The sequence below is a fragment of the Jaculus jaculus genome, chromosome 15, assembly GCF_020740685.1.
Source record: "Jaculus jaculus isolate mJacJac1 chromosome 15, mJacJac1.mat.Y.cur, whole genome shotgun sequence".
Taxonomy (NCBI): Eukaryota; Metazoa; Chordata; class Mammalia; order Rodentia; family Dipodidae; genus Jaculus; species Jaculus jaculus.
Window position 1 is genome coordinate 24,172,399 of NC_059116.1, and position 26,255 is coordinate 24,198,653.

General features: G+C 46.8%; 1 protein-coding gene across 1 annotated transcript in view; it reads right to left on the reverse strand.

The window, feature by feature from the left end:
- Positions 1-17,814, reverse strand: part of Npc1 (NPC intracellular cholesterol transporter 1) — a 69,864-nt gene extending 52,050 nt beyond the window's left edge. The window contains exon 1 of the mRNA XM_045134687.1: positions 17,739-17,814. Within this exon, the coding sequence (XP_044990622.1) occupies positions 17,739-17,804 (66 nt within the window). The 5' untranslated portion in view covers positions 17,805-17,814. The remainder of the gene's footprint in view (positions 1-17,738) is intronic.
- Positions 17,815-26,255: the final 8,441 nt, after the last annotated feature.

Below are 26,255 nucleotides of genomic sequence, written 5' to 3' on the forward strand. Positions count from 1 at the left end.
GTGAGACCCTAACTTGAAAAAACAAAACAAAACAAAACAAACAAAAAAAAAAAAATAGAAGGTGAGGTTGTCCTTTGACCTCCACATGTGTATATCATGGCACAAGTAAGCACCCCCAAACCCAAACATCTAATCCTCTATTTTTTTTTTTTTTTTAATGTAAGTACTGACAAATGGACCTGGATCAAGCCAGGCAAGGTAGCTCACACCTAATTCCAGCACTTGGAAGGCTAAGGCAGGATCATAAGTTCAAGGGCATTCTGCATTAAATATTGAATTGGAGGCCAGTCTGGCCTACCTAGTGAAACCCTGTCTCAAAAACAAATAGGGCTGGAGAGATGGCTTAGCAGTTAAGGCACTTGCCTGCCAAGTTTAAGGACCAATGTTAAATTCCCCAGCACTCACGTAAGCCAAATGTACATGGTGGCCCACATATCTGGAGTTAATTTGCAGTGGATAGAGCGCTGGTATGCCCATTCTCTCTCTCCTCTTGCAAATAAATAAAATAATAATAATAGTAATAAACAAAAAGGTCAAATGGGGTTAGAGGGATGGCTCTCAACGGAGTTAAGGCACTTGCCTGCAAAGCCTAAGGACCCAGGTTCAATTCCCCAGTACCAATGTAAACCCAGATGCACAAAGTAATACATGCATCTAGAGTTTGCTGTAGTGGCTAGAGATCTGGGCATGCCCCCATTCTCTCTCTTTATAACTATCTTTTTTTTGTTTCTCTCTGCCTGCAAAGAAAAAAGATCAAATGTCCAGTATGGGTGGGTCATGTCAGTGAACCTTACACTACTGCTTTCCCCGCCCCCCCCCCACACACACACAGCTAGGGTTTCATTCTGGCCCAGGCTGACCTGGAATTCACTATGTAGTCTCAGGCTGGCCTCTACCTCATGGTGATCCTCCTACCTCTGCCTCCCGAGTGCTGAGATTAAAGGCATGCTCTACCATGCCTGGCTTAAATAAATAAAATATAATATATATATGTTATGTATATATATATATATATATTATTTACTTATTTGCAAGCAGAAAGAGAGAAGAGAGGGAGAGAAAACAGGCAGATGAAGAGAGAGAGATAATGAAAGTGCCAGGGACTCCAGCCACTGCAAACAAACTCCAGATGCATGTGCCCCTTCGTGCATCTGGATTTACAAGGGTACTGGGGAATCAAACCCAGGTCATTAGGCTTTGCAGGCATGTGCCTTAACCACTGAGCAATCTCTCCAGCCCTTCTCCTGGCTATTTTTTTTTTAAGAGACAGCAAGAGCGAGATAAGAGAATTGGCACGCCAGGGCCACCACAATTGAACTCCAGATGCTTGTACCACCAAGTACACGTGTGACCTTGTGCTTACATGGGATCTGGAAAGAGATTGAACATGGGTCCTTGGGCTTTGCAGGCAAACACCTTAACCGCTAAGCCATCTCTCCAGCCCCCTACTGCTGCTTTTCAAAGAGGGAGTTGTAGTTCTGTGGAAAGGTTGCTAAGAATCACAACAGAGGAAAGCAAGATAGCATGTAAATTAGTGACTACTTCCATTCTGTACATTTGCACAAGGAACTACATAAACAATGGAAGATATTTCCACATACACTTAGGTCAATTAATGTACTTTGAAAGTCACATGAATAACCATAAGCATTAACCTGCCAGAAAAAGGAGGAGCAAGACTGGATACTTCTGGGCTAGAGAGATGGCTTAGCGGTTAAGCGCTTGCCTGTGAAGCCTAAGGACCCCGGTTCGAGGCTCGGTTCCCCAGGTCCCACGTTAGCCAGATGCACAAGGGGGCACACGCGTCTGGAGTTCGTTTGCAGAGGCTGGAAGCCCTGGCGCGCCCGTTCTCTCTCTCTCTCCCTCTATCTGTCTTTCTCTCTATGTCTGTCGCTCTCAAATAACTAAATAAAAAATGAACAACAAAAAAAGAATGGATACTTCTCCTCAGGTTTAAGTAGAAAGCAAGGAAGGTAGGAGCTACCTTTAAGAAATATCACCTAAGCCATATTAACTTTTCAAAAATTTTTTTCTGAGCCAGGCGTGGTGGTGCACACCTTTAATCCTAGCACTTGGGAGGCAGAGGTAGGAGGATCACCGTGAGTTCAAGACTACCCTGAGACTGCACAGTGAATTCCAGGTCAGCCTGAGTTAGAGTGAGACCCTACTGCACAAAAACAAAAATTTTTCTTCTGAAAAGATGTCTCAAGAGCCACTCTTATTCCCATGTGAGAGTCACGAGGCTGTCTGAAACTTAAGAAGAGGGAAGGGTTCAGTGTGAATCACCACCCAGCTCCAAGGGTACTGCCAAAGCAACCCCAGTCCTTGCATCATAATTGACTCAGCACAAGGGCCCAGCAGCCAGCGACACTGGCTTTATCATAGGAAATGGCAGACCAAGAAGCAACCCTGGGTCCCAAGACACCTGGGAGAAGGAAAGCCTTAAAAATAATCTCAAGAGAAACAAGAGCACAGATTGTCCCTGGTGACAGTGGCATATGACCTACATCAGTCTGGTTTGGTTCCCAGGCAAGAAGCAAATCCAGCAACAGTTCCTGGAGATGTGAAAAAGAAAAACAAAGACACCTCCCCTACATCTAGAAAAAAAAAAACAGGTTAAGGTATCCACAAGCATGGAAGAATCCAAAGTCAACATAACTTGCCTCTGAATTCATTCTTCACAGAATCTAAAATAAAGATTACAATTTGCTGGGCTGGGGAGATGGCTCAAGTGGCTATGGTGTTTTGCGCGCAAACACCTGTGGATCCCAGCGCACCTGTTGGGAGAGGGAAGGGAGGCGGAGGCGGGAGAATCTGTGGAAACTTGCAGACCTGTTAGACTGCTGAAAGCAGAAGTAGCAAGAGACCCTGCCTCCAAAAGGGAAGGCAAGGGTCAACTCCCGGGATGGGTCCTCTGACCTCCACACACGCGCGTGCGCTGCGCACGTGCACACACACACACACACACACACACACACATGCAGTTACAATTTGGTGGGTGCGGGATGCACACCTGTAATCTCATAATCTCAGCAGCTACTCCAGCAGCGGAATGAAGCAGAAAGCATGTAGACCACAAGTCTGAGGCCAACCGAGGCAACATGGGAGATCCTGCTTCAAAAAATACAAAAAAAAGAAAAAGGGAGGGAGGAAGAAGGAAGGACGGGTAGGCTGGGAATATAGCTTAGAGGAATGGAGAGGCAATAAAAACAAACAACAGGGCTGCAGAGATGGCTTAGTGGTTAAGCTCTTGCCTGTGAAGCCGAAGGACCCCAGTTTGAGGCTCAATTTGCCAGGACCCACATTAGCCAGATGCACACATCTGGAGTTCGTTTGCAATGGCTGGAGGCCCTGGTGCGCCCATTCTCTCTCTCTCCCTCTTTCTCTCTCTGTCATTCTCAACTAAATAAATAAAAATGAACAAAAAAATTAAAAACAAACAACAGAAGCGTGGCCCCTTCCCTCTTTTTTTTTTTTTTTTGTTGTTTTGTTTTTGTAATCTTTTGGTCGTTGTTTGAGGCAGGATGGCTTTTAGGCCTTTGCCTACTCAGTTTCTGGGACAAGAGGCATGTGGTACCCTACCTGGCTACTTATTCTTCTCTGGACTCACTGAAAGTCGTAAGTTGAGGCCACAAAGAGGCAAATTATCTGAATGAGAAAGGAATAAGCTTTTAAATTAAATCTAGCCTAGAAAGGAAGAGCTATGCTTTTCCAGCTGAAAGTCATGGCCCATCTAACTGAAGTGTGACCAGGCAAAAGCTGGTAACAGAACAACGGAGCAAACAGCAGATATCAGGTATGATCTAAATTAAGGGACTCGAGCTGGGTGTGGTGGTGCACGCCTTTAATTCCAGCACTTAAGGAGGCAGAGGTAGGAGGGTCGCTGTGAGTTCAAGGGCACCCTAAAACTACACAGTGAATTTCAGGTCAGCCTGAGCTAGAGTGAGACCCTACCTTGAAAAACCAAAATAATAAATAAATAAATAAATAAATAAATAACACATACAAGGGATTCTCCCTCACACCTCAGATGGCTCAACTGACTGGCTGCCAAGCAGGTCTCACAACAGCCACACAAGCAAGGCCAAAATAAAACCGATTCATGAATTCAGCAGCTCCCAGACTCGGAGCAGGATGGAGCTGAGAGCTCCTACAATGAGATCAGAAAGACCATAGTGAAGCATAGACAACAATGTCATTGATTATGTCTCAATCCATCAACAACCCACAGTCGATGGTTACAGGGTCAACTGCGACTGACTGAAGCTCAGTGACTGTGATTAAAATCTATACGGAAGTCTATCATCAGGCCCAGTGCAGGCAACCAGCCCAAGCCCCGTGGCCTTTACGAATCACGACACGGCAAACAGGAAGGAAGCCTGGGACCTACATTCCCCTTCCTTGGCATTCAGGGCTACAAAGGCAAATCGAAATGACCCCACGTGGTTTCACAAGGATCATTCTGTCTAAACTAGTCATTTACTGCAAAGTGTTTTTCCACCCATTCAGTGAAGAGTGGGGAAGGGAAAGGCATGGAGCTTACTTAGTCTGGAGCCCTGGGTTCTGACCCAAAGAAGTCACCTGGCTTCCAGTTAAGAGACTTGTTGACCCCATCACACCTAGTGTGATTTAAATACAAGAGATCCCTCCCTCACATCTCAAAAGTGTTGGTATTCTTAGCTCCATCCAGACAGGAGAAAACAAAACACCTGGGGTTTCTGGGACCAGGCCACGAGCACTTGACACCACTCTCAGGTTTGCTTCTCAAGGTCACGTTGCCTACGGCAGCTCTCAGCCAGTGGGGCCCAAGAGAACCTACAGACATTCACTGCTTTGAAAGCTCTTCGTATGCCAACTCAGTCCACACTGATGGGGCGGGTACCATTACAGGTATATATTTCACAGCCACTTCACAAATGCGCAACCAGGGGCACTAAGAGACTGAGTAACTTGTCTGAGATCACACAGATGGTAGCCAGGCCAGGATTCAAGCCAGAACATTCTGGTTTGAGATGCATACAGACTCTGCATAAAACATAATCAATGCCATAATTAAGAGTTTCCCTCTGGCATTACTGCCGCCCACTCCTGCCTGGTGCCAGGGCAGAGCCCATGTGACTCAGCAGCACTGATGAGACACCTCTATTCCACCTCACACCTCCACCTTTCTAGTCCCTCCTCCCTTCCCTACAGCAAGGACAGCCTGTCGTCCTCTTGAGCCTCCTGGGGCACCCCCACCACCTGGTCTCTCTCATAAAAATAAAATAATAATAATTTTGAAAGAGAATGGGTATGCCCGGGCCTCTAGCCATTGTAAACGAACTCCAGACACATGTGTCACCTTGTGCATCTGGCTTTATGTAGGTACTGGGGGACTGAACCTGGGTCCTTTGGCTTTGCTGGCAAGCCCCTTACTGCTAAGCCATCTGTCCAGCCCTTTGTTTGGTTTTTTGAGGTCAGGGTCTCACTCTAGCCCAGACTGACCTGGAATTCACAATGTAATCTCAGGCTGGCCTCCAACTCATGGTGATCTTACCTTGGTCTCTCGAATGCTGGGATTAAATGTGTGTGCAACCACGCCCGGCACTGGTCTCTTTCGTGTCAACACTTCCAGACACTATCTTGATGTTTAGACCTGCCTAACTGCACTCACAGACCCTTCTCCCCTGGCTTCCAATAACCCCAACCTCTCTCCAGATGCAGTTTCACCTAGCTGCCTGCCAGTCTGCCTCTGCGGCTTAGGAGGAAGCGAATTTCTCCCATGCTTCCTCTACCAGCAGGCCTTCTGCACGAGTTAAGCCTTAGCACCCTTCGAATCCACCTCCCTTGAGTCACTGTCGCCCACTGTGGGGTGACTCCCGTATGCAGCCTTCTCTCACTGCCGTCCACAGCAATAGCAACACCTCCTCATACAAGCTGCCATTTGACTCTGGCTCAATGTGCCTCCATGGTTTGCAGGTGCTCAGAGCCCACAACCGCCCCCCTCTGCCTTTGAGACACGCTCCAGACCCCTCACCCTGGCTCTATTCCTCCTCTGCCCTCCCTTACTAAGTGGCACCGCCCCACCTCCACATTGGTCCCTTACTCACTACCTCCTACGGCCATGCTCCAACCCCCACCTCTCCTTGGCGCCTCTGACGTACCTAAGCACGGCCCCTCTCCCCTGAGCGCCTGTCACCACCAGTTCTGGTCCTGTGAGGACTCAGCACAATCCTCACCCTTCCTGCTGGTCATGACCCCCGGAACAGATCCCAGGTGAGGGCTCAAGCTTCGGGTGAGGAAGCTGAGGGCTACCCAGGTAAAGGGCCTCACCTGAGGTCACAATCTAAGCCGCGTGGTGGAACCACACCTTAACTGTGCATGGGAAGCTGAGCGCGCTGCAACTCGTGAGGATCAGAGTGAGTGTTCAAGAACTGGGTTTCACAAACACTCCGGCCCAAAGAGAAGTCATGTGCTCTGAGACCTCTAATCCGCTAAGAGCGTCCCAGCAACACAAGCGGACTCCAAGACCACGGTGCTCTGGGCACACGAAGCTCACACAGGTCACTACACATTATTATTATTATTATTATTATTATTATTATTATTGTTATTGTTTTTGGCTTTTCAAGGTAGGGTCTTGTTCTAGCCCAGGTTGACCTGGAATTTACTAAGTAGTCTTGGGCTGGACTCGAACTCACGGCGATCCTCCTACTCGTGCTTCCCGGGTGCTGGGATTAAAGGCGTGCGCCACCACACCTAGGCACACCCTTTTTAAAAGTTTTTAAATATACTTGTAAAATAATTTAGTAGAGAGAGAGCAGATAGAGAAAAACAGAATGGCAAAACTCTAGCTATTGCAAACGAACTCCAGACACATGTGACATTGTGTATCTGGCTTACATGAGTCCTGGGGAATTGAACCTAGGTCCTTAGGCCCTATGTCAACAAGGTTGCCCTGAGGGTTGTTTCCGCACACAACTTTGGGACACGCATTCAAACCCCAGGCAGGCTCAGTACTTTTTCACAGTTCATGCCATGATCATGGACCAATCTTACAGAGATACGCATTCACAATCACAGTAATTTACTAAAGAATTAAAATCAGGCCAATTCCTAACATGTTAAAGATCAAATTACAGATTTTTAATTACAAATCAATAAACATCTACTACAAATATCCACACACAATATAGGTACATTTAAAATGCCTCCCTCACGTCTCAGCTCTACCTAATTCTTAGATTTAACTACAGAGAAAGAGACAGTCAGCCCAGCTCTTTAATTTCTCTCCACCGGTAAACAAAAGTTGCTGCACAAACAAGTGAGGCGAATAACTACCTTCCACAGACTGGGTTTGGGCTCTACTTAAACTCCCTCAACTGTCCATATTTGAACTGGAAGGCTAACCAGCTGGACCTTGTCTTTGGCCCCAGAGAAATAAACCGACTCATTGTTTCCTCCACAGGTTTCAGCTTGACCCATCTTGAATTGCACTCCTAATTATCTCTCCAACCAGCCTCTCCCAAGACTCACTTCCTCAAAGCTGACCTCTGACTCCTTACAACCGCTCGGGTTCTGTGTTCCCAAAGCAGGTGAGCTATCCTTAAGCAGATCAGAGGTGGCACTGGCTGACAGTATGGAATGGGGCCAGTGCTCCAGGTCATCCCCTTCCTCCTCCCAGTCAGTGAGGCAGCAGATGTTCTGGGCCACAGGGACCTGTTTCTGTCACATTCCACTAGCTCCCTTGTGGACCCACTAGGACGGGTGGTGACAAACTTTGCCATGGGGGTCAAATATTAAATAGTGTAGGTTTTGGCGCCTAAAGTCTCTGTGGAAAGTACACCCCTACCTGGAGAAGCTCAAAAGCGACCACAGATCAACCAGGTTCTTGAGTGGGCATGGGCCTGTCCCAATAAAACTTTATTTACAAAACCAGGTGTTGGCCAAGCCATAATTTGCTGTTCCTTAGGATCAAGCAAAACTTATTAGCACTGCAACACAATGTTCTCCCTTCTTGTCTCCCTTGTTAAGACCATAAAATCCTACAGAGCGGGCCTAGGTGTGAGGCTGCCTTTGAAACTCCAATGTTCCTCCAACTCAGACACAAGCAAAACTCAAAAGCACTGACTGAGGGTGACTGACTGGACTTATAAATCCCGAAAAGAGAACTCCTGATCATTTTGGCTTCAACCCAGCTTTAGTGGTGACAAGGCTGGAGTCTCTACTTTGGAAGGTTGAGTCATACGGGTATTTCACAACATGCTCCAGGGTTTATTAGGAAATGTGACTGGGTAAGAAAGCTGCTCTCAACAGTAATAAGAACAATGCAAGATTAAAATAAAAAAAAGAAACAAACAAAAACAACAATAAAGCTCCTTCTAAACCCAACTCCAATAGGCGGTCCACAAGCTCACGCTCATGTGAATGATCACTTCCCACACCGCCACAGGGAGAAGCTGTGCACACGAGCTAGAGAACCTTAACTCCAGACTGTCTTTAGAAAAACCCGCTGAAGAAAGAATGTAAGAGCCAAAGGAAGGGTAGGACTCCTTACACTGTGCTCCTCCAGACACAAAATGGCCTGGGTATCCATGATCTCACAGTGCCTGACACTACCTACACAAGACCATCATAAGAGGAGGGAAAGATGATGACATCAAAATAAAAGAGAGACTGATTGAGATGGGGAGGGGATATGAAGGAGAGTGGAGTTTCAAAGGGGAAAGTGGGGAGAGGGAGGGTATTACCATGGATATTGTTTACAATCATGGAAGTTGTTAATAAAAAAAATTTTTTGAAAGGAAAGAAAGAAAATGCTGCTGAAGCATTCACTCACTCACATGACAGTACAAAGTTAGGTAGTCCTTAACTCATTTATTTCTCAAAGACAATGACCACCTAGAATTCGAGGTTTTTGTTTGTTTGTTTGTTTGTTTGTTTTTTGCAAGAGAGCAAGAGTGGAAGCAAGAGAGAGAGAGAGAGAGAGAGAGAAATGGCACACCAAGGCCTCCAGACACTCAAATCAAACTCCAGATGTGTGCACCACCTTGTGTGCATGTGTGACCTTGAGCAGTTGTATCTGGCTTACGAGGGACCTGGAGAGTCGAAGATGGGTCCTTAGGCTTCACAAACAACTGCCTTATCCGCTAAGTCATCTCTCCAGCCCTCGAGTAGCTTATAGGCAAGGAAACTAAGACTTAGAAATGATACCGCAGGGTCACATGGTTCAGTGACATGATTTTGAAAGCCAAGACAAATTCCCCTTATCTTCCCACCTTCCAAAGCTTCCCAGTAACTGCAGTGCTCAAACTCCAACCCAGTCTGGACACTGATGTAGCCTCAGAACAGGTGAACACATCAGCCACAGGCTGCCCTACCCACACATGTCCTTTGTGTTTTGGTTTTTCGAGGTAGGGTCTCACTCTAGCCCAGGCTGACCTGAAATTCACTATGGAGTCTCAGGATGGCCTCGAACTCATGGCTAGCCTACCTCTGCCTCCCAAGTGCTGGGATTAAGGCGTGTGTCACCACACCAGGCACAAATGTCCTTCTTTTTTTTAAAAAAAAATATTTTATTTTTATTTATTTATTTGACAGAGAAAGACAGGGACACAGAGAGAGAATGGGTGCGCCAGGGCCTCTAGCCACTGCAAATGAACTCCAGACGCGTGCACCCCCTTGTGTATCTGGCTAACAAGGGTACTCAAGATTTGACCTGGGTCCTTTGGCTTTGCCTTAACCGCTAAGCCATTTCCCCCTCCAGCCCACAAATGTCCTTCTTAATTCCCACACGTGTTCATCTGCAGAAAATCACTACCAATCCCATCTCCTAGGCTGTCAAGTAATGACTCACTTCCTCATTAGGACTGACAGTCCCCAACTCCAGGCCAGGGCCCACCTTCACACAGTCTGGACAGGTCAAGCCAAAGGTGGAACCTAAAGTCACTCCTAGCTCGAGCTCCAGGAGGGAAAAGAAGCGAGGTGAGCTGCTGGCTCACTGCCCACCACCTCTCTAGAGAGCAAGGACACACGCCTGGGCACACAGGGCGAGGGGGGATGGGGCTGGAGGCAGTGGCACAGAGAAGCCTGCCCAGGGATTACATTAACTGCTGTTTTCCTTTGGAATCAGAGAGGCTGCCCCTCTGAGACGGAGGATGGTCTTGGCCAGACTTCTGTGGATGGAAATCTTTGATTCTGTTTCAAAGCCAACGTGGTAGGAACATATCCAAGTAAGAAAGGATAATTGGTGCGTGCACTACACCCGCCTGTAAATGGTGTTTATGCCATATAGTTCTACAGTTATGTGGGTTCAACTAGTCCAACTCTCCATTTTAGAGACAATGCCTTGAGCTGGCAGTTTAAGTAGCTCAACCAAGGCCACACTACCAGTTACTATTAGACATTTATGAGCTCTGGCAACTACCAAGTTAAAAAAAAAAAAAGAAAAAGGATGGGAGGATGGCTTAGTGGTTAAGGCATTTGCCTGCAAAACCAAAGAACCCAGGTTCAATTCCCCAGGACCCATGTAAGCCAGATGCACAAGGTAGAGCATGCGTCTGGAGTTCGTTTGCAGTGATGGAAGGCCCTGGCATGCCCATTCTCTATCTGCCTCTGTCTCTTAAGTGCATGCTATCAAATAAATAAATAATAGAATTTAAAAAATAATAACATGAGCCAGGCATGGTGGCACATACCTTTAATCCCAGTACATGGGAGGCAGAGGTAGGAGGATCACCATGAATTCGAGGTCAACCTGACATTACATAGTGAATTCCAGGTCAGCCTGGGCTAGAGCAAGATCCTACCTCAAAACCTGCTCCCCACCCCGCCAAAAAAAAAAAAAAAAAAAAAAAACTCTAAAAGCCACAGCTCTGATTCAAAATCTTTTTTTAAAAAAAGATTTACTTATTAAGAACAGAGGGGGAGGGGTAAGGGGGAGAGAGAGAATGGGAGCTCCAGGGCCTCTAGCCACTGTGAAAGAATTCCAGACACATGTGTCACCATGTGCATCTGGCTTATGTGGGACCAGGAGAAACAAAGCTGGGTCCTTAGGCTTTGCAGGCATGCACCCTGACTGCTAAGCCATCTCTCCAGCCCTCAAAATCTTTTAAAGAAGTGTTGTTTATGAGAGAGAGAATGAGAATGAATGAATGAAAATGGGCATGCCAGGACCTCTTGCCACCGCAAATGAACTTTAGATGCATGTGCCACTTTGTGCATCTAATTTCATTTGAGTACCTAGGAATCAAAGCCAAGGCCATCAGGCTCTGCAAGCAAGGGCCTTTAAACACTGAGCCCTGACACACAATCTTGCTATTTTTAGTAATTTTATGAAGATAAATTGCATAGCAATAAGATTCACCCTTTCCAAGCATAGAGTTGATAGGTTTTTTTTTTTTTTCAATTTTCATTCATTTATTTGAGAGTGACAAAGAGAGAGAGAGAGAGAGAGAGAGAGAGAGAGAGAGAGAGAGAGAATGGGCATGCCAGGGCTTCCAGTCACTGCAAACGAACTCCAGACACATGCGCCCCCTTGTACACCTGGCTAACATGGGTCCTGGAGGATCGAGCCTCGATCCGGGGTTCTTAGACTTCACAGGCAAGCGCTTAACCACTAAGCCATCTCTCCAGCCCGAGTTGAGGGTTTTTATTAGTAACTAGGTTACTTTCCACAACTTTCTTCTGTTCTTTTTTTGTTGTTTGCTTTTATTTATTTAGTTTGGTTTTTGAGGTAGGGTCTCACTCTAGCACAAGGTAACCTGGAATTCACTACATAGTCTCAGGGTGGCCTTGAACTCACAGCAATCTTCCTACCTCTGCCTACCGAGTGCAGAGCTTAAAGGCATGTGCCACCACGCCCGGGTTTTTCTTCTTCTTCTTCTTTTTAATGTGTGTGCATATGTAGAGGCCATAGGACAACTTCCAGTGCTGTTCCTCAGGAATGTCGTCCACTTTATTTATTTATTATTATTTGCAGGCAGAGAGAGAGAAATGGGCACACCAGGGCCTCCTGCCACTGCAAACAAACTCCAGATGCCTGCACCACTTTGTGCATCTGGCTTTATGTGGGTACTGGGGATTCGAACCTGGGCTGTCAGGCTTGCAAACAAGTACATTAACTACTAAGTCACCTCTATCGCCCATCCGTTTTCCTGACACAGGGTCTCTTCATAGGTCTGGGATTCACCTATTAGGATAGAGTGGCTGGTCAGTGAGCCCCAGGGACCCTTCTGTGCCTATTACCCAGTGCTGGAATTACAAGGATGTACTGCCACAGTGTGTGTGTGTAGAATACGTGGTGTGCTGTATGATATGTGGCGTATGTGCATGTATGTGCAACGTGTGTAACCATGTGTGCAATGCAGAGGTCAGAGAACTTCAAGTGCCTTCCTCCGAGAGCTCATCCACATATTTCCTTAAGACAGGGTCTGTCCTTCAACGTGGAGCTGCTGTTTTCAGTCAGGGAGCCCCAGCAACCCTTGTGGCCACTCCCAGTTTTTACGCGATTCTGGGGAATCAAGCGCCCTCAGGCACCCTCAGGCGCTCATGCTTAAGCATCAGGCACTCTTAACCACCCAGCCCTCTCCTCAGCCCACACCCAGCATTTTCCATGGGTTCTGGGGCCTACGCTCAGGCCCTAATGCTCGCAAGGTAAGCACTTTACCAACTGAGCTCTCTCCCCGACCTTAATTTTAGTTTCTTTTTTTTTTTAATTGACAACACAGGCATACATACTTATAGAATATAGTATGATAATTCAAAAAACATATGTGACATGTAATCATCAAGTTAGGGTAATCAATTCAAATTTCTATCTCCTCAATCATTTCTATGGCTATTTAGCATTTTCACCAGCTTCCTCATGCTCACCTGACACAAAACTAACTTTCTAGAACTCACCTCAAAAAGAACTCCTTAGAACTCTCTGTCCTTATCATTTTTGGGTACTTCTCATCACATTATACTTTTTTGTTGTTTGCTTGTTTTGGTATTTTGAGGTAGGGTCTCACTCTAGCCCAGGCTGACCTAGAATTCACTCTGTAGTCTCAGGGTGGCCTCAAACTCACAGCAATCATCCTACCTCTGTCTCCAGAGTGATGGGATTAAAGGCATGCACCACCATGCCCAGCCACATTATAATTTTTATCTGGTCTTCCACCCATCCCATCAGCTATGATTACAAGAAGGATAGCAACTAACATTTACACAGCCCTTTAGACTATTAAACCCATGGGCTGATTCTTTTGATCTTTGCATCCTACATTACATTCAGAGTCTCTACGTTGAAGAAATTAATGAGTTCCTCCTGTAGCCTAAGGAAGGGATAGGAACATAAAGAAATTCTTAAAGCTTCTCTCAAATCCTCCCAACAGCACCTTTGCACCAGAATTTATTTTTAACACAAATGTTTTTAAAATAACTTTCAATTTTTATTTATTTATTTTTGGTTTGTTGAGGTAGAGTCTCAATCTAGCCCAGGCTGACCTGGAATTCATTCTGTATTCTCAGGGTGGACTCAAGCTCACAGTGACCCTCCTGCTCCTGCCTCCCAAGTGCTGGGATTAAAGGCATATGCCACCATGCCCGGCTTAATTTTTATTTTATTTATTTATCTGAGAGAGAGAATGGATGCACCAGGTCCTCTAGCCATTGCAAACAAACTCCAGATGCATGCACCACCTGGTACATCTAGTTTACATGGGTCCTGGGGAATCAAACACCATTGAGCCATCTCTCCAGCCCACAAATGTTTATTTAAAAAATGTAAAAAAATGTTCTGGGGCTGGAGAGATGGCTTAGCAATGAAGGCACTTGCCTGCAAAGCCAAAGGACACAAGTTCAATTCTCCAGGACCCACACAAACCAGATGCAAAAGGTGGCACATGCGTTTGGGGTTTGTTTTCAGCAGCTGGAGGCCCTAGTGTGCCCATTCTCTCTTTCTCTGCCTCTTTCTCTCTCTCTCCTTCAAATAAATAAATGAAATAACATATATAGGGGATGGAGAAATGGCTTAGCAGTTAAAGGCACAGGCCTACAAAGCCTAAGGACCCAGGTTCGAATCTCCAGATCCCATGTAAGCCACATGCACATAGTGGCACATGTGTCTGGAGTTCATTTGCAGTGGCTGGAGGCCCTGGTGCACCCATTCTCACTCTATCTGTCTCTCTCCCCCTTTCTCTCTGTCTCTAATAAATAAATAAATACAGATCTTAAAAAATGTATACATACATATTTAAAAAAATGTTCTGTGGGGCTGGAGAGATGGCTAAGAGGTTAAAGGCACCTGCCTGCAAAGCTTGACAGCTGAGTTAGACTATCTTGTACCCACATAAAGCCAGATACGCAAAATGGTACATCTTCCTAGAGTTTGTTTGCAGTGGCAAAAATAATCCTATTCTTTGTCTGTTTCTCTCTCCCCCTTGAAAATAAACAAGTAAATATTATTTAAGCGTCCTGTTACCAAAGTAAATCTTCAAAGACCAAGATGAAAAAGTCACAAGCAGCACAAAGCACGCAAGCCCGGCGGGCCAGAGTCACTCAATGCCATCACCCGAAACTCCACTTCTAATCTCCACCGAGCTTCAAGTACCTCGTCAACACCAAAGGTTTAGTGATGAAAAACCAGTCACGTATCTAGGGTCTTGGTGACCTCTGTAGATAACAAAATGTAGTTCCTTGCCCTTTTTGAGCCTGCAACCTAGTATTTCAATTAAAAAAAAAAGCCTACTTTTCCCCAAAATCACTGGGAAGGGACAGAGCGAAGAACCACACTCGAGTCTTCCAGTTCAGAGACTTCTGCCATGTGGAAAATGCCATCATAGCAGCTTAAGGAAAGATCAAGAACGTCAGTGGGAAGGCATTCCCTCCCACCCGCCCCCGGCCCCCCAGCAACAGGACAGGACAGCAATGCTCAAATCAACTGGGATCCTGGAAGCCTGGCGGGGACTTTTCTGCTTTGTTTTGGTGCCTGCACTTGCCCTCCTTTTTGACAGTAAACAGTTTGATTTGTCTGCAGCACCCATGTCCTTCACAGATTTGTGGGTGACAGAGTAGAAAGGGGCACCTGGGATCACATTAGAGGTGGCTCGGTTCAGGCTGCAAACACTGCATCCCTTGTAACAGCGGAGGGTGAGGAGGGTTACCCAGGAGAGGAAAAAAAAAGAGAGAGAGAGAGAGAGAGAGAGATTACTGTCTTCCTCATCAGAGAGATTCTTTGTTCCGGGTAATATAACAAACGAGGGGAAATACAAAGACCTATTCAGCAAGTCCTCTACATGACCCACTTGCTAAGAAATAAACAAATAAATAACCCTCCATTTCCGTTTGATAACTTATGGTAAAATATCAATTCTTGTCCCAACAGCCTGACTGATGGACTGAGATGAACTTGGGAAGATTGGGCAAGATTACACTATATGCAATCCAATTTCACAAGGTTATGGAGTCTCCTTCCTCCAGGGCAAAAGATTAAGCCATTCCAGGTCTCTTCAGAAAGGGCCATTTGAATTCATACTCCAGCCTCAATAAATTTCAAGTTTCCTCAAGGGGGGGAGGAAGGATACCAAAAATTGCATACATTAACTGGATGCTTGCAGGTTTTAAAAGCAAAGAGTTTTCAGTATGGGGTAAGGTGATAGATCTCTCCTGGAATCCTAAGTACTTGTGAGAGAGCCTAAGGCAGGGAGATCACAGTGCATTCAAAGCAAGCCAGTGAATTCCAGAAACTGGGAATGAGACCTTGTCTCAAAAACCAAACCAAAACAAAACAAACAGGTGTACAGTTTAGTGATGTCATTTCATCATCGGCAAATAGAAAAATTTTAAAGCAAAAATGTCCCAAAATGCATTTCAGACCTTACAAAGGACCGTTAATCTGTAATCCCCAAGCAGAACTTGACCAGTGCTCAGACTGAACACTGATGAACTGTCATCATTAGTGTGATGCCAAAAGCAGGGTATCTGGGCCCCTCTGGGCTGAACGGCTGGGCTTCACTCAGCCTTTTTGAAAGCCTCTAGACAGGAAGGAGTTAATTTTTAAAATAACCACAGGAACATTTCTATTGAAGATACCTGAAGATACGCTGAGGCCCCTGGCCATCAATCAACCTTGGACACTGCCCTGAGGTCAAGGGTGATGCAGAGTGAAGCCTGCTGAATAGGTCCTGATCTCAAATTCTAGGGAAACTAAAACACCTAACTCCCAGCTCCCCCGGCAGGCTGGCCTGGAACTCACTATGTAGTCTCAAGGAGGCCTCGAACTCACAGCAATCCTCCTACCTCTGCCTCCTGGATTAAAGATGTGCACCACCACGCCCAGCCCAACATCTGACTTTTTTGAAGATGTGAAGTTATTTCCAGAGTTTTCACTACATCAGACAGCCAAACAGCCTCTGGTGCTACCTAACTGCATTCCAAAAGCTCAGAGGCATCTTTATAAGAACCCAGGCAGCATGAAATGCCTGAAGCCACAGAGATGGTGAATGGCATAACAGCTGATCTCATGACCCCAGAGCAAACAAACGCTTTCTTCTGCTTTCCCTCCCAATCAATCAGGCACCTCTGGGTCCATCCTGATCTCTGCTCCTGCCTCTCTTCCTGGCTCTCTCACCTTCTTTACTGGGTCCCTGTCAGCTATGCCATGCGGGGCACTGCACTGAGGTTTAAAGTTTCAAGCAGATTTTTCTAGGTCAGGCAACCCGGTAATCTGCTCTCACTTCTGGTTCCCCACCCTATCATAACAAACGGGCCTCTTTGGGGGAGTTAAATGGTCACCAGGGCACAGGAATTCCCAGAGACTGGCTTATGTGATCTGTTTAAATAGCACCCCCATCCTTAGGCATTCTCCTACCCCGCCCCCGCGGTTTTGAAACAGAAAACTACAGAGATAGATAGATAGATAGATAGATAGATAGATAGATAGATAGATAGATAGATAGATAAGTGAGACATCCATCTCCTAGACTATGACAGCAAAGGAAAAAGCCAGACGAGCAGAAGTCAGGACACAGTCCCATCCAGTCCCCAGCTAATGAACTGTGACAAGTAGGAGGGGGCAACTCAACTACCGCACTCCTGGGCCTCAGTTTCCTGAGTCGTTACAAAGAAGGCAATTAAAGAGGCAAACTTGGACACACTCTCCCCCTCCCACACACCCAGCTTTGGTTTTTCGAGGTAGGGTCTCGCTCTAGCCCAGGCTGTCCTGGAATTCACTCTGTAGTCTCAGGGTGGCCTTGAACTCAAGGCGATCCTCTTACCTCTGCCTCCCGGAGTGCTGGGATTAAAGGCATGCACCAGCACACCCAGCTTTAGACACTCTTTTAAAAAATGACCCAGCCTATGCAAAGTCCTCAGGACCAGTCAGATTTGGTGTGCCTGATAGATCTGGGGGGGGGGTGTCCCTTCTTCACCTCCCCCTTTTACACCGCCCACCCGGCACAAGGGACAGGAGAGGGACCATTAAGAAGCCGGTGAAATAAGTAAGGTTCCCCCCCACACACACCCCGCAAAGACCTTTGCACCCATTGTTGCTTGAAGCCCACATCCTAAAGGTGACCAACATCTGAAGCGAGCTCAGAAAAGAACCGGTCAAGCAGCTGGTTGCTCCTCGCAGCGGCCGGACGCGGACCCGGGAGCAGCACTGCGGGGGACCTCGCGGGCTCCATCCGCACGCAGGTCGCCAGACACCGCAGCCGCAGCAGCCCGGCCCCGCCACGTCCCCCGGTCCCAACCCGCCGCGGTCACCCGACACCGCTCACCCGCGCCGGACACAGCAGCAGCAGCAGGAGGAGGAGGAGGCCGAGGGCCCGGCCGCGCGAGCCCATGCTGCCGTGCGCGGGGCCGCCGCGTCCCGCTCTCTCCGCACCGACGCCGACCGCCCGCTCCAGGAGGAGTGCAGGCAGCCTGCGCGCGCAGCTCGGGAAACATGGAGGCGGTGCTGGCTCCGCCCCCTTGAGGGCGGGGCCATCGCCTGCGCGCCGTGCTCTGAGGGGCGGGGCTTAGCGCGCGGAGGGGCGTGGCCTAGCCCCGTGGCCGCCCCGTGCTAGCAGGCCATCTCCCCGCGGGGAAATAGGGCACAGTGTTTTTCTGATCTGCTGCCCAATCCCCACCCCACTCACCAACTCACAATGCTGCGCAGGTTTGGGGTGTCCTAGACCTGGATTGCTGGAGTTATTCCGACGGTATCTGACCTTGATCCCATAACTTCTTTTTTTCTTTTTTTTTTTAAAGATTTTATTTATTTACTTTAGTTGAGAAAGAGTAGAGAGAGAGAGAGAATGGACGCGCCACGGTCTCCAGCCACTACGAACTCATGCACCACCCTGTGCATCTGTCCTGGGTCCTTAGGCTTTGTAAGCAAGCTCCTTAACCGCTAAATCATCTCTCCATACCCATTTTTTTTTTAATACATGTATTTTTTTATTTAGCTGCAAGCAGACAGGGAGAGAAGAGAGACAGACAGAATGGGCATGCCCGGGCCTCCAGCCACTGCAAACGGACTCCAGACGCATGCATCACTTTGTACATCTTGTCTTTACGAGGGTACTGGGGAATCGAACTTTGAAGGCAAGTGCCTTAACCACGGGGCCATCTCTCCCAGCCCCACAGCCTTCACTGAGAGATGGGCAGTTTTCCTCATCCCTCAGTGCAATTTACGCTTACGCCGGCCCCAGTAAGCACTCTGAGCAATTTCTCCTCCCAAACCCAATCACTCAGAAGGAATCCGTGCCGAGGCCTCTTCCAGCTCCGGGCGGTGACGAACAGTGGCCTGACAGTGTTATGATCCCAGAGCTCGGGGGGCGGAGCGTGGCACCGCATCTGTTTACTATGGACTTTTGGAAAAAAGCGCTAAACAGCACCACCTGCTGGCAAAGATGCCCATAACAGTGAACCCGTGGGAGAGTAAACCTTGTTTGTTCGAAATGCATTTGAAGTTCAAGTGACATGTAAATAAAAAAGAAAGATCTTCATTTTGTGCCATTACAGGCATGCGCCACTATTTGGGGTTTAAGGGGTGCTCCAAATGGAGTTCAGGGCCTCCTGGTGCATTTTAGGCAAGCACTCTGCCAACCGTCTTTGTGCTTCTTTTTATTGTATGTTTTTCTGATGACATTTTCCCTTCCATCAGTTACCCAGATCACTAAAAGGCACTTTCAGAATCCAGCCGGGGAGGCTATTTCTGGAATTATTCCAGCGACATCTGACCTAAATGCTTTAACTTGTTGCTGCTCATTAATTTTTCTTCTCCTGGGTAGGAGAGCTAGGGTGAGATGGTTTTAATATGTAGGACTACTTGAAGGCATTTTTCCCCCCAATTAAGACCCTTTTCCATAACCCAGCTATTACCATTCTGAAGTTAAGGAAAACAGGAAAAAGGAAGCTTTTTCTCAACGATGGAAACCTATTGACAATAAAAAAGGCTCGTGTGTACTAATGATCACCTTCAATCCTGGGTAGGGTTTTAAAGTGGCCTTCCCGTTTCTGCCCTACCAGGCATGGTTTCAATTACTGTGGTGCCTTCCCAACTTTCCATGTCTACCTGGCTGGACCCCTGGGAAGAAAAACCAGGGGCATTTCCTCTGTACCTCAGCTTCAGATCTTCCATGATGACCACCTGGTACTGAACTAGCTCTGTGCTGTCCCTGACCCCAGCTCCTCCTTGTCCCCTGCTGATGAAGCAGGGTGCTTTAAAGTAGAGTCTTAGAGTGTGGCCTTGGGACCTGGATCAGCAGCCTTACCTAGGAACCTGTTAGAAACTCAAATTTTCAGGCTCCACTGTAGACTCCCTGAATTAAGAAACTGTGGGAATGGACTCAGCTGTGGGATTTAATATTGTTTTTAAATTTATTTGTGGGGGGGCGGGGGGACTTCCAGGATCTCTTGCTGCTGCAGATGAATACCTGCTTGGCTTTATGTGGGTAATTGGAGAACTGAACTTGGGCCAGGAGAGCTACAAGCAAGTGCTTTTAACTGAGGAGCCATCTGCTCAACCCCTAGTTATGTGTTTTTGTATTTTTTTTTTTTTAATGAGAGAGAGAGAATTGGCACACCAGGGCTTCCAGCCAGTGTAATCAAACTCCAGATGTGTGGGCCATCTTGTGATCTGTCTTACCTGGGTACTAGGAACTTGAACCCAGGTCATTAGGCTCTGGAGACAAGTCCCTTAACTACTGAGCCATCTCTCCAACCCCTAAAACAAACTTTTTAAAAATATATTTTTTATTTATTTGTCAGAAGAGAAAGAGAGTGCCCTTGGGCTTTCCAGGGCATCTTGCCACTGCAAACAAACTCCAGACTCATTGGTCACGTTGTGAATCTAGTGTTTATATGGACACTGGGGAATTGAACCCTGGCCATCAGGCTTTGTAAGCAAGTGTCTTTAACCACTGGGCCATCCCTCCAGTCCCGCCCCCTTTTTTGAGGCAGGGTCTCACTCTAGCCCAGGTTGACCTGGAATTCACTATGTAGTCTCAGGGTGGTCTCAAATTCATAGTGATTCTACCACCTCTGCCTCTCCAATGCTGGGATTAAAGGTGTGCACCACCATGCCCAACCAGCCCCCTTTTAATTTTATCCTGAGACAGAGTTTCAATAAACTTTCCAGGTTTGCCACTAACTTACTGTCCTCTTGCCTCAGTCTCTGAGTAGCTAGGATTATAGGCATGTGTTACCATGCAGATTTTTTTGTAATTTTAAATCCACATACATTTAAATTTTGATGTTATATTGTCTTCCAAGGAGACTTCAATTTATGTCTTTGCCAGCAACATATGGAAATGCTTGATTCCTAACACCCTGGCCAATATTTTGAAGTTTAGATAGGTGAAAATGTAATCTGTAATTTATTTCCTATTTAAAAATATTGGGGACTGGAGAGATTGCTTAGTGATGAAGGCACTTGCCTGAAGGACCCAGGTTAGATTCCCCAGTACCCATTGCAAGCCAGATACACATGGTGGCACATTCATCTGGAGTTCATTTGCAGTGGCTAGAGGCCCTGGCATGCCCATTCCCTCTCTCTCTCTTAAGTAAATAAATAAATAAATAAATCTAGAAAGATTTTAGGATGCTTTCATTTGAATTCCTTTAATTATAGATGAGAACAAAAGTTGCCATATACTTATAATTGATTTTTTTATTAACATTTTATTTATTTATTCATTTGAGAGAGAGAAAGAGAGAGAGGAAGGATGGGCATGCCAGGGCTTCTAGCCACTGCAAATGAACTCTAGATGCATGTATCACCTTGTGCATCTGGCTTATGTGGGTACTGGGGAATCTAACCTGGCTCCTGAGGCTTCACAGGCAAGTACCTTAACCACTAAGCCATGTCTTCATCTCTTTAGCCTTGGTTTCTTTTTCTGTACTATTTATTTATTTGAGAAAGAGAACGAGAGAGAGATGAAAGAGAGGATGGGTGTGCTAGGGCCTCCTGCTGCTGCAAATGAACTCCCGACTCATGTGCCACTGTGTGCATCTGGCTTTATATGGTTGCATCAGGGATTTGGGTGTTTCTGTATGGTTGTGGGCCAGGGTGTCCCATGAAGTTGTGTCATGACAGCTCAGGCTATCACATCCGAAGGCTTGATGGAGCTGGAGGACCTGCTTCCAAGATGCTGTTGAAAGAAGGTCTCAATTCCTCTTCATGGGGGGGGGGACCCTCCATGGTCTTTGGTTGACATAGCAGTGGCATCCTCTGGAGCAAGTGATCCAAGACAGTGCATGACAGAGCCATGGTTCCTTTAGACTTCTAGCTTCAGAAGTGACATACCAGGCTGGAGAGATGGCTCAGAGGTTAAGGCATGTGAGTACTGGGGAATTGAACCCGGGTCCTTAGGCTTTGCAAACAAGTGCCTTACCCACCGAGCCATCTCTCCAACCCTTTAAACATTTTTAAATATTTAATTTATTTATTTGAGGGAGAGAGAAAGAGAGAGAGAGAGAGAGAGAGAGAGAGAGAGAGAGAGAATGGCTGCATCAGGGTCTCTAGCCACTACAAACAAACTCCAGATGCATGTACCACCTTGTGTATCTGGCTTCACATGAGTACTGGGGAATCAAACCTGGGTCCTTAGGCTTTGCAGGCAAGCACCTTAACCACTGAACCATCTCTTCAGCTCCACCCCAGGAATTTTAAACCTTGGAAGGGGGTAATCTTCTGGGAATCATTCTCAGAAGGTATAACTTTCAGGGAAAGAAAGAAATAAGGGAGAAACCCGATTTTCCCTTTGAGTTCCTGGCCTCTAGCAAAGTGGAGATTGTCTCATCTTTAGTTATGTTTACTTTATTTTGGGAGCCCTGTTACCCCTAAACTGTCTCAATAGGGTCTCATGTACCACAGGCTGCTCTTGAACTCACTGTGTAGCCTACAGTTACTTTGAGTTCCTGATCCTCCTGCTTCTACCCCAAAAGTAAATACACCACCATTCCCAGCTGTCATGAGCATTGTTGAACATGTTTTATGTTCAACATATACTCAATTCCTTGAAATTTTATAATAATACTTTACAAAAACCCCTTACTTAAGAAAGCTGAATTTTACAGACATCTTCATTTAAAACTGCCTGCAAAGCCAAAGGATCCAGGTTCAATTGCCCAGGACTTTAACTATGACAACTGGGGTGTGGGGGGGAGATACAACAAACAGCATTTCCTTCATCGAAAATTAGAGCATAAATTATTATTATCAGTATTATTTTTGTTTTTGTGAGGTAGGGTCTCACTCTAGCTCAGGCTGACCTGGAATTCCCTCTGTAGTCTCAGGGTGGCCTTGAACTCACGGCGATCCTCCTACCTCTGCCTCCCAAGTGCTGGGATTAAAGGCGTGCGCCACCATGCCCAGTTTAGAGTGTAAATTCTAGTAAGCAGGAAGGAAAACCAAAGACAGGAAGTCACTCTTTCTGTTGACAGAGATAAAGCTAATGAGGCATCCAAGAACTACAGCTCCTTAATTAACTTCCTTCACTTGTAAAAGCATAACCTCGTTCATTCATATTGTCTTTTCACCTCTTCAAATTGTCTTAAAGCGTTTCCCAAGAGGGTACAGATATTAGAAAAAGTCCTACAACTTTCTGGACCCACTAATTAACATAAATTTTGAACTAAAGGCCATGGGTGGTCAGGGAACTTGGAGAAAATAGCTGTGTTACTGGTTTACTTCATTGTGCTGAAGGAACCCCAGGAGGGAGACCCCACGCTCTGCCCGGATATGGCGACACCCCAAATCACTCACGAGAAGCGGTCTTGATGCAAACTGCAAGAGGATTTTATTCCAAGCGCGCTGGGGCCCACAGTCGTACACCACGCAGGGGTAGAGGACTGCAGAGCCCCGAATGCAGGAACGGGACAGTTTTTATAGGGTTTCTAACAAAGCCTGTGCATTAGACCAATCATTTTTTTTTAATATCAGGAGCCCGCAGGGTGCGAGCCAGTCAGTTTGTGCCACCCCATAGTTTCTAAGCCAATTAGTTTAATTTGTTCAAGCCCCTCGTGGACCAATCAGTCTCCTATGACCTTGGTGATCAGCATTTGCGCAGGTCCTTGGGTGGGAGTAGCAGAGTGTGGTACCAGTCTCCTATGACCTTGGAGGTCAGCATTTGCGCAGGTCCTTGGGTGGGAGTAGCAGAGTGTGGTATCAGTCTCCTATGACCTTGGAGGTCAGCATTTGCGCAGGTCCTTGGGTGGGAGTAGCAGAGTATGGTATCAGCCTCCTATGACCTTGGTGGTCTGAGGCAGGCTGCTACAGCTTATGGTGCGAGCTACTAAGGCTTACAGTGTGGGCTATTAAGGCTTATGGTGCAGGCTATTTACAGAAACCAAATAAGTGGTTCACTTCATTACTCATTTCCCATCCTTGAGGGCTATCTCATGCCCTTTTTACCTAATTTTATATTAGGAGCGGGCTCTGATATAATGAGAAGAGGGATTCTTTACTTGCTTCCAACAGAGAGTAAAGCCTGGAGTTTGAGGTATGCAGGGGCCCGCTTAAGCTCCCTCTGGAGCGTGATAGTATTTCTGGGCTACTGAATTCTTGGGCCTTTCAGTGCTGGGTAGATTAAGTGTAGAAAACTCCAGATGCATGCGCCATGATATGCATCTGGCTTGTGTGTTCTGGGGGGGGTCAAACCTGGGTCCTTAAACTTTGCAGGCAAGCACCTTAACTGCTAAGCCATCTCTCCAGCCCTGTTGACACCTTTTGATGAAGGTGGCAGAGCTTCCCTTGCCTAGGCAAGGGCAAAGGTCTCCTGACATAAGGAGAAAATCTTCAGAGGACAGTCTGAAACCAGAAGGTAAAGGGGAACATGATAAACATAAGATATGGGGCTGGAGAGATGGCTTAGCAGTTAAGGCATCCCAGTTAGACTCTTCAGGACCCATGTAAGCCAGATGCACAAGGTGGCACATGCATCTGGAATTCATTTGCAGTGGCTGGAGGCCCTGGCATGCCCATTCTCTGTCTCTCTTTCTCTCTCAAATAAGTAAAATAAAATAACATAAGATATGATGGGAATAACTATCCTCTTAGTGAGGCTTGTATGACACACCCCAAAAGTCCCTGTACCCCTTCATGTAGTCACTTACAGACCCTGCTAAGACTGCCTGCTTTCTGAGCACTGACTTGGAAATGGAACGTAAAGAAATATTTTTATTTGTTTATGTATGAGACAGCGAGAAAGAGAAAGAGAGAATGAGAATGAATATGGGCACGCCAGGGACTCTTGCCACATCTGGATTTACATGGGAACTGGGGAATTGAAGCGGGATGACAGGCTTTGTAAGTAAGCACCTTTAAACCAGACCATCACCTCAGCCCAGAAATGTAACTCTTTTTTTTTTTTTAATTTATTTATTTGAGAGCGACAGACACAGAGAGAAAGACAGATAGACGGAGAGAGAGAGAATGGGCGCGCCAGGGCTTCCAGCCTCTGCAAACGAACTCCAGACGCGTGCGCCCCCTTGTGCATCTGGCTAACGTGGGACTTGGGGAACCGAGCCTCGAACCGGGGTCCTTAGGCTTCACAGGCAAGTGCTTAACCACTAAGCCATCTCTCCAGCCCTTTTTTTTTTTTATCACTAGTTTTGTACTCAGTGAATACAGTCAAGTTGGTACCATTGTTAGCCTCCTCCCTGTCCTCCCCCCTCCACAGGGACCCTCCTTGTTGGGGTATATGTGTCATGCATTATGGAGTTAGCCATCAGTTATGGGTAGGAGGCAATGTCTCTGTGTATCATGACCCAACGTGTGGCTCTGACATAGTAATGGGGTTCACCCAATGTTTTGTCCTATTCATGGCTATTCCAAGTTCTTAATCATTTTTTGGGTGTGTGGGCGGGGGTTTCTTCGAGGTAGGGTTTCACTCTAGTCCATTCTTCTGCAAATTTCCCTGAGCCACGTTGGGTTAATTTTAGGTCTGTTTCAGTGACGAGGTCTTGGGAGCCTCTGCGTCTCTGGATAGCTGGTTTGGTAGGAGTTGATTGTTCTTTGTGTTGATCTCCTTCACCCTTATGCTGGTACCAGGTTCCCCAAGAAAACAGCACCCTTGCTTGTTTCCCCAGTTATTCTTAGTTTCAGCTGGGGCTCTTTTGAAGTATGATGGGGTGGCTCTCTCCTCAGCAATGTAACTTTTGACTTCTGATTAAGGTGGCGGCATAGGAACTACGCCAAAGCAGCTTAAGGGAGAAAAAGCCAAAGAAAACCCAGCAACATACACACTTTTACTAAAAAGTGAGGTGTATGAGAAATTAAAATGACAGCAGAGAAGTAGGGGAGTCCCAGAGCATCCAGAGCCCACCCAGGCAGGCCGAAGCAGCTCTGGCCGTGGCGCCCCAGAAGCGACAGTGGGAGCTGCAGCACCCGCTCCGGCAGCAACAGCAGTGGCTCCAGCAACAGCGGCTTCAGTAGCAGCAGCAGCGGACCCAGCAGCAGTGGCTTCAGCAGCGGCAGCTTCACCAGCAGCAGCGGTGGGTCCAACAGTGGGGGTGCCCATCTGCAGGGCCACAGGTGCCACGCTAGGTTCGCCCGCAGGAAAAGCCCGTGCCCACCTCCAGAAAACAGAACACCGGTCCAGCGACCCAGCCAGCCTACTTGACTGAGACCAAAATCATCCAAAAAGGTAACTGGGATTGCACCAGGGAAGGATCTCACTTGGTCACAAGCTGACTTGGAACCCTCAGCAGACTAGAAGTCTTAACCTCTTTGTTGATGGAGGATCTGGTTGTTATAATAACTACTCTTGCATAAATACTCGGTGCTGTTGTTTATAGAATGCGTACAG